The sequence below is a fragment of the Parasteatoda tepidariorum genome, chromosome 3 (assembly GCF_043381705.1).
Source record: "Parasteatoda tepidariorum isolate YZ-2023 chromosome 3, CAS_Ptep_4.0, whole genome shotgun sequence".
In the NCBI taxonomy this organism is placed as follows: domain Eukaryota; kingdom Metazoa; phylum Arthropoda; class Arachnida; order Araneae; family Theridiidae; genus Parasteatoda; species Parasteatoda tepidariorum.
The window spans coordinates 59,623,437-59,640,973 of NC_092206.1; the positions used below are offsets into that span (position 1 = coordinate 59,623,437).

General features: G+C 26.6%; 1 protein-coding gene across 2 annotated transcripts in view; it reads left to right on the forward strand.

Annotated features, from left to right (window-relative positions):
- Positions 1–2,218: 2,218 nt before the first annotated feature.
- Positions 2,219–17,537, forward strand: part of LOC107446235 (La-related protein 4B) — a 137,522-nt gene continuing 122,203 nt past the window's right edge. For both annotated transcript variants that reach the window (XM_016060829.3, XM_043040609.2), the window contains exon 1: positions 2,219–2,494. In XM_016060829.3, coding sequence (XP_015916315.1) covers positions 2,282–2,494 — 213 coding nt within the window. In that variant the 5' untranslated portion in view covers positions 2,219–2,281. The remainder of the gene's footprint in view (positions 2,495–17,537) is intronic.

A 17,537-nucleotide genomic window follows, 5' to 3' on the forward strand; every position in this document is an offset into this window, starting at 1 on the left:
GAGAAAGTCTAAGTTTGTAATCTGCAACCCAAGTTTATTTTGGAAGAATTCATTTTCACGAAGATGTATTATATCCACGCAAATCCCTAGAGTATAGCTGAATTTCCTAATTTCTATGCAACGAACTTTTCGATAAAGCTCAGATAAGTATAGTTGCTTTTTCCGCTTCACTCCTTGCTATGGTTGCATTTATCTTCTTCTTATTTACCTTTCTCCCTCTTAAGAAGTCTCGCAGAAAAGTCAAATCTGGTTTTAAGGGGTAGAGAAGGCTTCAGAAATCGGTTGGTGTTGAATAAGTAGTCATCGAAATATTTAAATATTTTTCAATGGTATTATCTATTTACATACATTTACATATTATATGTGTTAATATATTTTGGAATTATTTGAATAATTTTTTCGAAAATAGATTAAGCGAAATAATAAAACATATTTTTATAACAATAACTATTTTTGCATTAAAAATACTTTGATTTCCTGATTTCAGCAATATTAGAATAATAAAGGTGATATCTATAATAAACACTATTATCTGGGTTAAAAAAAATTAATATATATATATATATATACAATAATTAATATACGCAATACAATATATATTACGCTTTGCTTTACTTTAAGCTTCACTTTATTTTACCTAGCTTTTATTTTGCAAGTTACTCTAGAATTTACCTTTTAGTTTGAAACTTCACATTTTACTTTACTTTCCACTTCATGCTTTATTTTACTTTAACTTTGCGCTTTACTTCTTACTTTATNTATATATATATATATATATATATATATATATATATATTGCATTTTTTTTCTTTTTTTTCCCCTTATCTTGTATATGATTGATTTTTCTTATTTCTAGAGTTTTGATAAATTTTACCAATGTGAATTCTATTAACTAATTAAAGTTAGTAAAATTAAATTATTACTTACTTTTATAAAAATCCTTTAACTAAAAATATTTAAGCGAAAAATTAAACATATTATTTTTATAGCAATGTTATTTTTGTATTAAAAATAATTTTATTTCCGCGATATTTTGATATTTTAATATCAGAAAATAATATATTTTCAATAATACGTATATATCACAAATAATACGTATAATACATTTTCCATATACTTCTTTTCTTTATCTTGTAAATTATTGATTTTTCTTATCTCTAAAGGTTTGATAAATTTTATAAACTCTTTTATAGAAATCCCATACAATTTTTTATAGAAACTTACTATTAACTCTTTTATAGAAGTCCCTTAACGAAAAATAAATCATTGAAATATACTAAATTTGAAGAACATTGTATGGGTTTGCTCTAATGTTGTAATTTAATTTTAAGTATAAACATCAGAAAATTCATTTCCATTTTGTAAATTCTTCCTCCTATATTATTTTTTCCTTTCTGTGTTAAATTCATATTCTAAAATTTTACACCAAGAAAACTTTAAATAAAACTAAGGCACATTTTTTAAGTTTGTTCATAAAATTAATTATTTTTTATGTATTTTAACTTGAAAAAAATTATAAACCATTCTTCAATTATGCGCTTTTTGTTGAAATTATAAAAAAAAATCTAGATTTCTCATTTCAAAATTAATTAAATTAAATTAATTAATTAATTAAATTAATGATTAAATTAAATTAATTTATTAAATTAACTTACATTTGTGCAATTTTTCAGTGAAATATTTTTTTATAAAAAAATTAATTGTCGAGTTGCTTTCCGTGTGTTTTCTCATTTCTTATTTTCCACTCTCTTTTTTTTCTTTTGCTTATGAAGAAGAAAATTAAAACTAATAAATTAACTCAAAGATGATTTCAAGCATCGTTGTTTTTATCACTAAATTTTGCTTTTTTTGTCTACAAGTTTTTTCCAAGTTATGTTTTATATATTTTAACAAAGCTAAATATCAATAGAAAACCTGAAATCGTATCAAAAAAATCATCCATCATATCACAAAAAAAATAGCACGTTTTCAACTATTATTTCACAAAAACATATACGTTTTGTTTCTGACATATCTGTCAAAAAAAAAACATTTAATGAATCCGTGTGCCATCTCCATCTAGATGTTAAAAGCCAATTTTGCACCTGTTGTTCTTCATCACATAAACAAACGCATCCAAACCTGTTAACAACCCACCCCAATAAAAAGAAAAATGGCGAGATGCGGCGCGCTTTGGCGGGTCTCCCTTGGCGATGAAAACCGCGGGACTCTTTACTCTCTTCCATCCTCTTCCGATCATCCCAGCTAACAGCAGTTGGTTAGTCAGCCATCGCAAGAGACGATGAGATGGAGTCGGTCACCCTCTGGTGCCTGTCGGCAGCATTCGGAGGTGGTGCCCAGCAGTTACCGCAACGTTTACCCTAGGCGGCCGCAGCACTTTATCCATACGCCCCATCATCACAGTTCCGGACCAGGGCATAGATTAGACTGGACCGAAGCACAGGATACCTACATCTGTTGCGCTTACAGCCCTCGATGTTTTATCATTCAAAAGGTGAGAGAAAATCGTAAATATTGCTATTTTTTTTCACTCCAAAACTTTAAAAAATTATGAGACCGATATAGTTGACCATACGGACATGTACTGCAAGGGCTATATGTGAAATAGTTCTGTAAATTCGAATAAAATAAGTAATGTGACAATAATTTAGTAAAAGTAAACATTGTGATTAGGATTATTTCGCGGTTCGATCCTTCTTGTATCTCGGACCTCTGCCATATGGTGAGCTTTTTTTTATGTGGCTTGCTGTTGGCAGTTCGCCCAGATCGTGAAACCTGTTGATGTTTTGTTTATATTCCAGAATCATATTGTTTATTTGTTTATTCATAACCATTACGTGATTTACAATAATTATTTCAGAATAATAATTATTTAAATGTATAACTTTTCATTTCTATTGTTCAACATATTTTTAAACCTTATGAAATGTGTTTCGAATTTATTTAGCTATTCTCTGGATTTAAATAATTATCTGTATTTTTTTTTTCTCTTTTGAATTCATGAAAAGTCGTTAGTTTTTTTCTTCCCAAACAGACTACATAATCATGAAAGATTGCTTAATTTTAATAAAGTTTATAGTTAATTTCAAAGTAACTTAATTTTTTTTGAAATTATTAATTTTAAAATTAATTTTTAAGAATATTAAGATTAATATCTAGAATTTTAACATTAAATTCTTTTATAACAGTAAAATTTAGAAAATGTTAATTTCTTCATAACAGAGAAGTGGCTTCTAGTTTATATTTTAATAAAATATTTTAACACAGTTCTCAATTAATTAAAATTATGTTATCTGGTTATCGAATTCAGATAATTAAATATACTACAGAATAACAAAATTCCCTTCTTTATTTATCTATTTCAAAGAAAATTTCTGTTTTTAATCAATACTTTTCGTATCACGTACAATATAGCATTTTGAACGCATTGAAAAATTCGATTAAATATTTTTCAATTTAATTTTTAAGATAGTGATCAATCTTAATAAATCATCAAGCTGACATAAGAATAAGTTTAAAAAATATGTGCCGAGATGTTATAACAGCAATGAAAAATGATCAAGTGCAAAACGGTAGCCAAGGTTTGATCAATAAATCTTAAATTTTTCGCCAACTGAAGAAACATTACTATTTCTGCTTAAATAACTAAGGATAGTTTTTATTGTATCGATCTATATTTACTCGTTAGTGTTAATAGGAGGAGAGAAATGGAAAATTTTGTCCTCACCATATGGTCAGGACCCCCAGATTCTGCTGCGGACATGTGGGGGCGTTGCGGGCGCTAGTGTCCACCGACCCCAGTCGAGAATGGGGGGTCCGCTTGATGGATTGCTCCACCTTTCTTGGAATTACAGGAGGATGTGAAAAGGCTGATGGTATTAGGATTTTTTTGGAATCTGTTGCTATTTTCGCTTATCGATTCTCTTTTCGGAATCCTTACATACGATTGCGAACATCGTTTGAATTTCCGCTGACTGAGCTTTGACTAAATTTAGATTTATGTTTATCGATGATTTAACTGCAACTGAAAACAAATTGAGTGACATTTAAATTTATTCGTATTTATTCATAATATGTTCAATGATAGGTAAAAGAATTTAAATTGGACAGGGGACTTATAATTTGGAGAGAAAAAAAATTAGCCATTAGAAAGACTAATTTCTTTTACTATTCATTGGAAGAATTTATGAGTTTCACTTTTAAAAAAATTTTGCAGTTATAAGTCATTTTTATTAGAATTCACACTAAGAACTTAAATCAAAAACCTTTCTTAAGAAAAAAAGCATCAATTTAAAAAAAAAATCTATTTAGATTATTCCTTTATCATTTTAGATTGTTTCTTCATTCTCTAAGAAAAGAATAAATAAAAAGTAAAATCCCTCATTCGTTAACTTAAGATTAAAAATAATTAAAGCATTTTTTATGAAAGGCAACTCATAAATACTACAGTTCATATTAAATTACTTGTCAAAATTATTTTTTCCGAAATAAATTATTAGTTTTCAAGATCTTCTTATATAATTTCTCTATTCTCTTTTATCATAAAATGAAAATAGATTCATAGCAATTTGTTTTCATTTTATAACGATTCACTAAAAATAAATAAGAGGAATTTCTTAATAAAACAAATCATTCATATTAAGATTCGCATTAAAATTATTTATCAGGAATATTTCTAGCTAAATAAACTATTTGATTATTAAAATCCATTGAAATAATTTCTTTATTTTCTTTGTCATAAGAAGAAAATAAGCTAAATTTAAATCTTTTATTTCTTAAGCATTCACTTAAAAATGAACACTTTTTTGAATGAAAAATTCATTCCCATTTAGACTTACACTAAAATTTTAACAAAACATTTTTTTATGAACTAAGCTATTTTTCAATGCACTTAGATTATTCATTTCTTCTTCTTCATCATCATCATCTTCTGCCAGCACAACAGCCAATCGCTAGCTGTGGCTGTCTCAAGCAGCTTTATTCATCTTGATCTATATGACCCCATTCTCCCCACCTATTAGCTTCCACACTGCTTAAATATTTTTTCACGCTATTTTACCATCTTGTACTTGGCTTACCTCGCTTTTTTTCCTTCTCACTTGTAATAAGTTTTCTTTATGGTTTTCATTGTCATATCTAAATATACGACCGAGCCATGTCACCTGTTGAATTTTAATGAACTTCACTGCATTTGGTTGCCTAATTTTTCGGTATAATTCAAAGTTGTATTGTTTGTCTAAAGTAAGAACTCCCCTAGACATTCATCTAGACCCGTTGCAGTGACTATGGAAGCAAGGTATAACTATTTCAAGTAGGGGTATGGGGTCGGCGAGGAAAAGGGAATCTTTTTCTTCGATCTATTGTGTTAGCCGTAGAGTAAGGAGAAGCTACCCATCCTAAAATGCGCTATTCTTGTTTACATAGCAACAGACGGCCTCAGACTTTATGGTGGGAGGAGTTCTTACCGTAGACAAACTATACCTTATTCTCCACACATTATTCTCCTTTACTGAACCAATTCTTCTTCTCGAGATCTTTCATTCTTTTATTCTCCTTCATCATAAGGAGTACGTGGATTTAAAACAAATTTTTAATTTTATAAGTACTCACTAAAAATAAATAAAACATTTTTTAATTTAAAAAATTTATTAAGATTTACATATTCGTACTCAAGATTTTATCGAAAAAAAATTTTTGACAGAAATTATTTCGTTTTAAAATCAACTTAAATTATTTTCCTATTCTCTTTTAAAATAAACAGTGAATAAATCAAAAACAAAATCTTTCATTTTATTAGTTTCCACATAAAAAAAAAAATTTTTTTTTTTTTTACATAAATATCATTCGAACTTTTTCTATTTTATGAGATTTTCAAATAAATAAATAATATTTTATTTGAAAGAAGAGAAAAAAAAATTTGTGAATTTGAAATTTTTATCATTTATTCAATTTTTTCTTCAAAATATCTTTGACAGCTTGTCTTTTAAAATCGATGCAGTTTTAGCATTTTGAAAATAAGTGACTTCACAATAGTCAAAGTAATTAAACCTAAATTAATAAGGACTAAATAAGAGGGGCATTTATAAAACCAGCATTTTGCATTTTAAATGTTAGTTTAGTGCAAATGATCAGTTGTGTCCTAAATTAAAACTTTAACATATTTGTTTTAGTTCAAAGATTTAATTCAATTTTAGTTGAAAATATATTATTTAATGGAAAGAAACCTTAGAAAAATTGCATTTCATATAGTTTAATAAAGTAACTTATGAATTACAGTATGAAAAAAGTAATAAAAATTTAACCAGGCTACTAAAAAAACAACAGATTCAAAAAGTATATGATAAAAGGTATCGATACCTAGAGAGCAGCAACTAAAATCCACTTTTCCGTAAAATTCCATTTTCATTGTAAAATCTATTTTTACTGTAAAAATCCATCATACCTCGAAATTTTATACCGAAATTGTTTCAATAATGTACACTTAATTACAGTGATTCAGTGTAAATATTGCTATAAAAATAAAGGTAAATTTTACTGCAAAAAGTACTGGAACTTTGATTGAGGTAACTTGTTACCCTTATTAGATCCGGAATTTTTAACACTGTAGTTTGATTGCATTTATCAAACGGGATTAAATAACTAAAACAAGTGACATTAAATGTCATTTATTATGTCAATAAATGCTGTTTTTATTATGCAATACATACTTTTAGTTGCCGTGAAAAAAGTTTAATTTCAACAAATGAGATGAAGAATGATTTTGAATATTATTTGTTGAAACAAACTGTGCTGTGAAAAATTATAAATGACATATCTTTACTGTTTTAATGCTAGGTTATCATTATAGGTTAAACCTTTGACAAGTTAAATCTATTATAGATAAGTATTTAGATGCGAAATCAAAAACACGACTCACAAATGATTTACGACAAGTTTTTATCACACACGTTCAAATGTCGAAAAACTGTCAGATTCAATACATATTGTTAAAAAGAATGTTATGAAACAAATATTTTCTGTAAGATCAGTTTCAGGAAATATTTTTGCAGTGTCTACAAAAACAACTGAAGTTAAATAAAGAAGAAAATGAAACGTAAGAAAATGCTTGTAGAAATCATTTTTCTGCCTGCCAAGTAATGTTGTTTGGTTTATTTGTGCTATGGAATTCTTTTTTTTTTTTAATTAAGCAATAAAACAAATTATTCTAAAAGATTTTCCTTATTTACACAAGATGATAAATCTTATTTCCCTCATACCCATAAGCTACAAATATGATGATAGGTTAACTATTTGACATATAAGAAAGTAAATAGAAATTCTAATTGCCAAATACCAAAATTACTATATATGTATTTAAGATATTTTCTTAATAACTGAAATGTTGTGAAAAAAAGAATTTTATATGGTCAAAATGAATTATTAATGATTTATCTAAACTATAATGTCCCAACCGTCTTACGTTTTATTCGGGAAGCAAAAATAGTAAAAAGAAGAACTGTGCTTATATTAATTTATGCATAATCTATATTTATAACTAATTTCTTTAAAGGGATTTTAATTTAATTAACATGTGTTTTCTGTTGGATGCAAATATCTCTGCTTTATTGAAAAGTTCAAAATTTACTTCCATTTTGTTCTGTAAAAGGTATATAACTGATAATTTTTATAACAAATATAAATTTATTAATATTCTTTTAACGAAAAATACAAATGCTTAATAATTTGTAGATATTTTTTCACTGATACTTGTTTTAATCTAAAATGCAAATACCAATAACTAATAAGGAAATTTACGTTTTTGTTATACCTGTTTTATATAATTTACTAATGTTTCATCATTTTTACTGATATTTTCGCTTCACTAACAATTATTTTCTAAGATGCAAACATCAATTATTTATAAAAAGACTCTTTTACCATAAATTACAAATAGCTATTAATTTATTCGGATCTTTTAGTTTCGTTAACATGTATTTTTTGAGATGCCAACACCGATTATTTATAAAAATATTCATTTACCATAAATTTCAAATAACTATTAATTTATAGGGATCTTTTAGCTTCATTAACATGTATTTTTTGAGATGCAAACACCGATTATTTATGAAAAGACTCGTTAACCATAAATTACAAATAGCTATTAATTTATACGCATCTTTTAGTTTCCTTAAAACGTATTTTTTAAGATGCAAACATCAATTATTTATTTAAAAAAAACTCGTTTAGCATAAATTACAAATATCTATTAATTTATACAGATTTTTTAGTTTGACTAACATTTACTTTTTCTGTGATGAAAAAAACAATAATTAATAAAAGAATATATCAATTTAATTTATTCTTGTTTACCATAAGTTATAAATAGCCATTTATTTATACAATGTTTTAGTTTCGCGAAATATCGTTTTCTGTAAAATGCAAATACCTATTATTTTACAAAGAGATTTAAATACCATTTAAACGCAATTTCTATAAGATACAAAATTCATTAATTTATCCAATATGTTTATTTTATTATAGCTATTTTACATTATCAGTATTTTAAATTTCTGTAGCATCTGAATACGAATAATAATAAAAATCATGCTAAAATATCTGAGATATAAATTTCATTAATACTTATTCATTAATACTCTCTATCTGATTTTAATTTATTAATACCTATAAACTTATCTAGAAATTTTACTTTCATCGTCACCTATTTGTTAGATGTTAAAACAAATATTTTTTAGATTTCTTAGTCCTGCACTGAGAAAAAAAAGTATGGTCAAAGCTACCAGAATATTGTAAAATTGTCGTGTATCTGGCGCAATTGAAGGACAAAAACTCTCGGTAATTTTTACTGAAGCGCTTTAGTAATGATTTTGGTAAAATTAACAATAACCTATGGTTTTTATAAAATGTGATAAAGTTTGTTAATCGTGGTAAATTTTGGTATTTTCATCATGATACATTATAGCATGGCATAAAAGCCATTTATATGATTAAACTTGCTTTTTAGTTTTGTGTTTTTTTACTAAATGCTTGGTAATAAGAACTATGATTTCGAAAACCAGAATATCAAGTAAATCGTTACCATGTGAACGGAAAAATTACCAAATATATGGTTTAAATACCATATATTTCAGTTTTATTTACCAAAATTATGGTTTTTTACTGGAAATGTCCTTACCACACAGTACTGTAATTTCACAAAAAATTTTCACCGTACGTGTATTTCAGATATGTTTGTTATACGTTTCTTAGAAATACAAATATGCTTTCTTTATTTTCTAATCTATGAAAAGTAGCTGGTAATCAAACGCAATGTATTGAAATAAGCATACGTTGTACATACTTTTATGCTTTTCTTTTTATTTAAAAGTATAATTTATTGGTGTCATAAATTTTTATGTAGAACCATAAAAAAGCGTCTTTAACAGCATTGTTCTCCTTCAAAAAGTAAAGATTTAATGTTATAACGTCGAAAATGTCTTAGGCTGATTTTTAAATAAAATAAAAATCAATTTAATTATAATTTTAACAAATTATATGAATTTTTTTATTTCTATTGCATACTACATTAATCAATAAACGAAATCTACAAACTAAGAGTCTAAAAACTAGGCTAAGTGATGTTTTGCTTCATTGTATTATATTTTACTTTAATTTATGATATAAAAGTTTGGGGCTAATAATTTGCAGAAATCGTAATAATTAACCTATTTTGCATCATCATAAAAATTACATTATGCTAATATGCTGTAGATAACTATGATAATACGCTTATTTTTATTCCAGTTATGTTTACACTGAAATAAATGGTTAACTAAGATGTTTTATTTTTCTAAATAAATTTTGCTTCTACTTATGTTGCTCAACTTTGTACTGTTGAATTCTATATATTTGCTCTGACATTTCTTTATAAAATTATTTTGAAACTCAGCTTGAAATGTAATCTATACACACTCAAGCACTCAGCTTGAAACATAATTTCAGAAATAATATATTTGGCATTTTGAAATTAGATTTCAACAAATTAAAAGGATTCTTACTTTACATTTAAGCTCGTATATTTCATAGATTTTTAAATGAATTATTCTCAGAAAAATAATATTTTTCAATCAGTTAAGTTTCATTAAATAAGGCAATGATAACATTTATTCTTCGTATTAAAGTTATGAAAAGTAAATACTTATATTTTCTATCACTTAAAATATCGCTTTCGAAACTTAATACTTTTGAATGGTTTGTACCAGTACAAACAAATACCAGTTTTAAAGTATTTAGATTTTTTAAATTATATATTATTGGGTTAATGCATAATAAAAAGACAATATTTATCTGTTAAGATAATTTTGAATCTCTATTAGAATATTAAATACATATGAGTGTTAATTTTATGTTCTGCTTGTTTTTAGCTGTCTTTGTAAGCTTTTTAAAAACAGTGTGCTCAAAAGGTTTCCAAGCTCTTTAATTTCAACCGTGCTTTAGAAATAGGAAACATGCAAACCTTTGAAATTCTTTTCGAAGATTAATTTCTTCTTTGTGGTTATCATAAAAATATTTAATTTTTCGTCAATAGGTTGAATTCTTCAAAATAAAGAACATGAAATTATAATATAAGCATATGAAAATGCGTAAATAATTTTAGAATATATATTAATCTCATAAATTACATATAAGAGTTAAATGAAACTGTTTGATGACAAAGTAAATCTAACCAAAAATTTAAAAGTCCATATTATTCCTAAATTTCTATTTCTAAGCCCGTCAAAGTTTCAAAGTGTATAATAGAGAATTTTAACTCATTAGTTAATTAACTACATAACAAACACTAGCTCTTTCTTAATGTAAAAATCCTTCATGGTAGTATTTAGCATGTTTATTTAAGGAATATAATAATACATAAATTTTATTTCTTCTTCATTCTAAAAATTTAATGTACAACTTTAGGCTTGACATTATGATGAAAGCTACTTAATTAAAATAAAATCTTTTATGATGTGCTGCCTCACAGTAATAGATTCATTAAAAAATTTTGCTATCGTCATAATGTTGTGCTCTTAAAAAAATTGCAAAGAAGCTTTTTTTAGATTCATGGCAAAATTTTAAGTGTTTTTACAGTAAGAGATTTCACAATTTACAGATTATAACTGTCAAGAAAAACAATGTTTTTTATATCTAGTGGCCGGCTATCGTAATAATTAAAACTTTAACTAATGTTAGCTTCTTTTGGAAAAAAAATTAAATGATAATCTTAATTACAAGTGATAAAATGATGACTAATTCATTGATATTTTTTTTAATAATCTCCGGGTGATTATTTTTTTTATCAAAACAAGTAATCGAAACAGTTTCCAAAAGCTTCCTTTAGCTATAGTTTTTAAGTTTCCTTGATGATATGTCTACAGCATTTCATAGTAATATTTTTCAATGTTGCCGTATCTGTAACACTTAATTTATATAACATTTTTCAAGAAATTACAAACATGCACAATTTATTATTACAGCACTCGAACTCATCACTGTTTCTTTACAATCAGATCATTCTTCATGTTATCACCTTTTTTGCAATTCATCCATCATTGTAGGGTGTATTCCTCTATAAATTCAAGCGTAAAGCAGCGTCCTACAATCCGTTTCTCATTGACTTTAAAGGAATGTTCTGTAATGACCACCTTTAATACTAATTTTTAGAATCCTTCTCTTACAATCTACTCTTCATTGACTTTCGAGTATTGGTATTCTATAATAACCGTTCTTAATAATCCTTTTTAGAATTCCTGTAGTGCTGTTCCGGACAAGGATTCTAATTTTTTAGAATTTCGTGTTCTTTTCATTGATTGCCGAGTTCGAATGTTCTGTAACAACCACCTATAATACTCATTTTTAGAATCTTTATCCTGCAATCTACTCACCAATCACTTCTGAGTTCGAGAGTTCTATAACAAGCGTATTTAATAAATATTTTTATAATGCTTGCCCTGTTGTTCTGAGAAAAGATTCAAAATTGTTAGAATTCCTTCTTCTCTCTGTAATCCTTGCCTAATCCTTGCCCTGTTGTTCTGAGCAAAGATTTAAATTTTTTAGAATTCCTTGTTCTCTTCATTGATTTCCGAGTTTGAGTGTTCTATAATAACCACCTTCAATAATAATTTTTAGAATCTTTGTTCTGCGATCAACATTTCATTGATTTTCGAGTTTGAGTATTCTATAGTGATCTTCTTTAATAATCATTGTTACAATCCTTGTCTTTCTTGCTGTTCTGGACAAATATTCTAATTTTTAGAACCTTTGTTCCCTTCATTGATTTCCGAGTTAGAGTGTTCTATGATTTTCGGTCTTTAAATGTTAGTTTTAGAATCCTTTCTGAAAAAAAGCATACAAACTTGGGGTAGCAATTTAATATCAGAGCTAAAAAAAACACTATCGAGACTAACACTATAATTGAGGAAAATAACAATAAAAAACACTAAAACCTGTTTATTTGCCACTTGAAACTTGTAGGTGTTTACACTAATCACTTTAAAATTCATATTCGTTTTCCCACTCAATCAAACTGAATTTCATTTTTTATTTTTCATTACTCCTTCCTGACTTGTGAAATAACGTATTTCGATAACGTTTTTCTTTTGTTTTCGCTTCGATATCATTTTACCACCTCTGTATACTTTTATTTTATTTCTGATAAGGATTCTAAAAATATACATTAAAGGGGGTTAATAAGGAACACTGAGTACAACTTAGATAATATCCGTGAGCACAAGCTACTACAGAAACATGTATGATTAAGTAATTAACCAGCATCACCTAGACAGAACATGATTTTACTACTTAAACAGTTGGTCCATCTAAGATTAGCTACTGTTAAAGTTCAACTCCATACTTCGTAATTTGATCCCAACCTAGAAATCAAGCATTGGGAGAAATTAGTGATCCTGCGGTGAACTTTAAAATATGTAATTGAAAAACGACCTTATTTTGATAAAAACAAAACAAGTAACTCTAGCACTGATTCTAACACTGAATGATTATAACACTGAAATTTCGCCACTTACCTTAAAATCTGACATACGAAAAATAGTAAAATGAGTTTAAAAAACAGTAAAGTATAGCCTCTTACTTTATAAACACAGCAAGTTTGTTAAATTAGACTCATATTTAATAAAGATATGATATGTTTTTAATATTTAACTCTATTTTAGTTCATATACCAAGTAACCAAACCTTTGCAGTTAGCTCTGCTCAAATACTTACATCGTATTAAAATTTTTGTGCTTAACTCTTTTTCACTTCTCGTACATCGACAGACAACCTAGTTTACATACTTTTTATTCGAAATTTAATTCCTGTATTTTTCTGTTTAACAATATTTTATTGCCTGAGGAAATTCGAGCTATTAATAAGACAGAATTAATTTACAATTATATGTCTTTTTTGAAGTAAGTTTTTCTATTTGAACAATTTTTCCATTTACTTTACTTAAGTAAGTTGTTCTATTTGAACAATTTTTCATACATATAACCAACTAATATTATATATTTAAAACCAAATTTTGTATTATAAAGTGATATATTTTACGTGTAACTCTAATTTTCGTCATGTACAGGACAAATTGACAAAGTCAGTTAATTGTATGTATTTTGTAGCAAAATTCCATTATTTCTCAAAACTTCCTCATGCAAAATTTACATTTATATATTAAAAAACAAGCATCTCTTTAAGTTCAAAAAGCTACACAATTTAATTATTCCTAAATAGTTCACTTTATTTAAAATTCAAAAAGAATTTTAAAATCTCAATATTTTGTGATTAAGTATTTGTGAATGACGTTAAATTGTTATAATAGTCGTGATTCGATATTTGATACTATTAATTCTCATTATTGAGGCGTAGTTAATTTCTAAAAATATTATTTTGAAATAGAATTCGTTAAAAACTTAAAACAAGATTCAATACCAAAAAAAAAAAATGCACGTACTTATAAGAATTCTTTTCTAAAATGTCAGTTAAATTAAGCTACGAAGAATTAATGAAAGAACTACGATAAAAATAACAACAATAGTATAATCAGAGTATGTGTAAATTTTCAATCACCAGTAATTCTAAATCTATAAACTCATAGTGAAGTCGTCGAGTGAGGTAGTAATGCTTTAAGGGTAACTTGTTTTTATTGATTTTACCCCTCCCCCTGCCTTTGACATTTCAGAAACGTTTCATCAATATCACCGAGAATCAATAATTGGTCGAAAATATCTGAAGAGAAAGTGAAGTGATTAAAATTTTCGATTCATTTCGGTTTTGACATACACTGGTACAGATTCGCATTGTGATTTTAAAGGTGACAAAATTATTTTCATTTCCTATAGCTACGTGGTTCAATATTTTATCAACACTTTAAAGTGTTGATAAAGTATTAAACCACGTAGTTAATATAGAACAGGAAATACCGACACTATACTTCATTCATTATGGAAATGCTTTAAATTTATACCAAACGATATTTTTATAAGAAACATAAAAGCAGACGATAGCTTCTGCAAACTATATTTTTGCTCTCGAAACTATTAAAAGCTCCGTTTACTGCCGATGAATAATTTAAGAAATCTAGTGGCAATGATCATTGATCGAAATGCGAGGGACTCTTTCTTTTTTTGTGTGTGTCGAAGTATTTTTAGATCAACGCCATTTAGTTTTCATAAACGATTCTTGAAACTCTCCTCTAAAAATAGAATATCAATGAGCTGACGTTATTAAAAAAAAAATTCTAACTTAGAGATTTATTCATATTTTGCCATTCACAAGTTTTGGAATTTCAGAAAACGTGATACAGCTGTGTTTTTTTATGTTTAAGATGTTCCAGGTAAATAAACAAACTCAACATACTTATTACCTAGAGATTACGTTCTAGTTTTATGTTTCAATTTTTACATAAACTAAATAAATTAGAATGAAACAATTCTAAGATAGGCATTTATTCATTTTTTACCATTCACGAGTTTTGGAATTTAAGAAAACGTGATAAAGTTGTAAAAGATTACTATGTTTTTAAAGATTTTCAGCTAAATTAAAAGAGTTCTATAATAAATATTCAAACTACGTTATGGCATGCATTATTTATGATTTAACTATTACACTTAAATTTAAAATAAAAATTAAAGGTTAGATGTTTTTTAATATTCACCAAAGTGTATAAAAATTCTTTAAAATGCTTTCTTTTCCTCGAGAAAAATAAAGTTCAAGAATAAATTTCACATTTTAAATGCTTTTTGGAAATTAAATATTTTAGTTAACATTTCAATATTAATAATAGTGAATTTTTTTTCATCCAACTGTTTCTCTATTAGACTTTTGATTTAAAATGTTAAAAAATACATTGTTTTTTTAAAAAAAGTTCTTCTAGTAGTTAATATTAAATACTTTCACTCTTTTTCCTACTTTAAAGCTATTAACTATTAAATTTCTATAATTAAACTGCAATATTTAAGTAAAGTTATTTATTAATTCTTAAGCATTACTTATTATACTTGGTAAATGTTATATATTACTTATTATACTCGTTAAATGTTATATATTACTTATTAAAATTATGATTATTTATTCTTGTTCAATAATTTTACAACATTGCAGCACATTCCTTTATTGTTTTCTTTTTTTTTTGTATTGTTTTTCTGTTAATTAATTATGTTGTAAGATCATGTAGCTTAGCGAAAGATCAATTAGTTGTTTGTTAAATATTTTTTTTTTGCTCTAATATCCCCTCAGCACAAATAATCAAAGAAACGTATTGAATAATACTATTTTTGTACAGGTAAATCGATTTCTCCCCCTAGAATGTTCGCTTTTTTGAAATCTCAGTTATAGGACTTACTTATCTTAGTTTTTTTTTTAAATAGTCTCAAAAACATTGCAAAAATGTTTAAGAAATTTTTAGATACTACAGCGGTGGAAAAATCGGGATATCTGGTTAATAATTATTAGAAAACAAAGATTGTAGATAAATATATGCATTTATTGCCACATACTACACTGTCAGAAATTTCTTGAGAAAAAATGGTTAAATAACAATTAATTTAATTGTTATTTTTCCATATTCAAACAAAACAGTCTAAGAATCATATGAAAGACGGCATTCAAACTATTCTGTTGACTATGAGAAAAATTATTTATTGACTGTTTTCACCAAATAAGATTAAACAACCGAAATTCTTATCCACGTTAATAAGCCCATTTTATGAAGCCACTTATTTCTTAGCAACTGGGTACATACTAAAGCCGAGACGACCAATCTGTCAATCTCATGGTTGGTTGAAAGGAGGTTCATAAACCAGCGTTGACATTACAATATTTCTGCCATTCCTTAGACACGGGAAGAGTTTCCTGTGGCCTTCACGGGCACCAATCGGTTGTTGTTGTTGTCGTGTCTATGCATACAGTGCTAGTGCAAATATTAGAGTCCTCCAAAAGTCTACACCAATCGGTGACTTGAACATACGGAATATAAAACTAGCATTCTCACAAAAATAGCCGAACCACAGAGCTGATTGACATAAAAAGAAAAGTTTAGTAGTTCTCATACCTCACTATAGATGGCACCACCTTATAAATTAATTAAGCCACATTCTACCTTTCTTTTAACAAAACACAAGTTAACCACAATTAACTCCGATGTCCAATACCTAACGAAAAGCCTAACTCCCATGTCCAGTTAGATTTCATTTTTACAGTTTTGAAACAATGCTAGTTGTAAATGGTTCAAAAACCATAAAAGTAAAAAAAAACTTTCCTAACCGTATATTTTACAGTTAATTGGATGACAACTTTTTAAATTTGATACGTAGTTTTTTTACTTAACAATGATGGACTCTAATTTTCATTTAAATATAAACTTAAATTTTAAGAGAAATTCGTACAATGACTGGTAAATTGGCATTAATATACAAATAAATGTAAAATTTAGGACAAAAATTAAGAATAAAGCTCCCTTGTGAGTCAATAATATTACATTTTTGGATTAAATGTTTAGTATTTATGAACTGCAAGAATATAAAAGTCGTAAACTGCTTTGATATATATTTTAAACACTAACAGTAGTAAATAACTTTTTTCTTTAAAAAAAAAATTTAACGTCTCTTGTTACGTCTTAAAACTGGATAAAAATAAGAATATATTTCGTTTATGCAATAAAATTGTGAAAGTAGCTGATATTGAACCTAATCACTTAAACTTCCTGAGTCTAAAATGGCGGTGTTCTTTGTTTCGGGGAAATGCTTTAAAAGATAACATTTAAATGTAAAAAATATTACTTTGAGTTCCTTGATTCAAAATTTATTTTAGATTTAAAGAATTTCTTTTGTATTATGAAAGAAATAGTATTGAGAATTCGTATTATATTCCGAAAATCGATAAAAACGAATTCAGCTTCACTTCGAGACTTTTTTCCTTCTCCGTGAATGCAATGAAAATGAATAACTAATGGGAAAATGTGATTGTGAAATTTTTTTTTTTTCGTTTCATTTTTTCGAAAACAGATAGAAGATTTCTTTGTTTGTGAA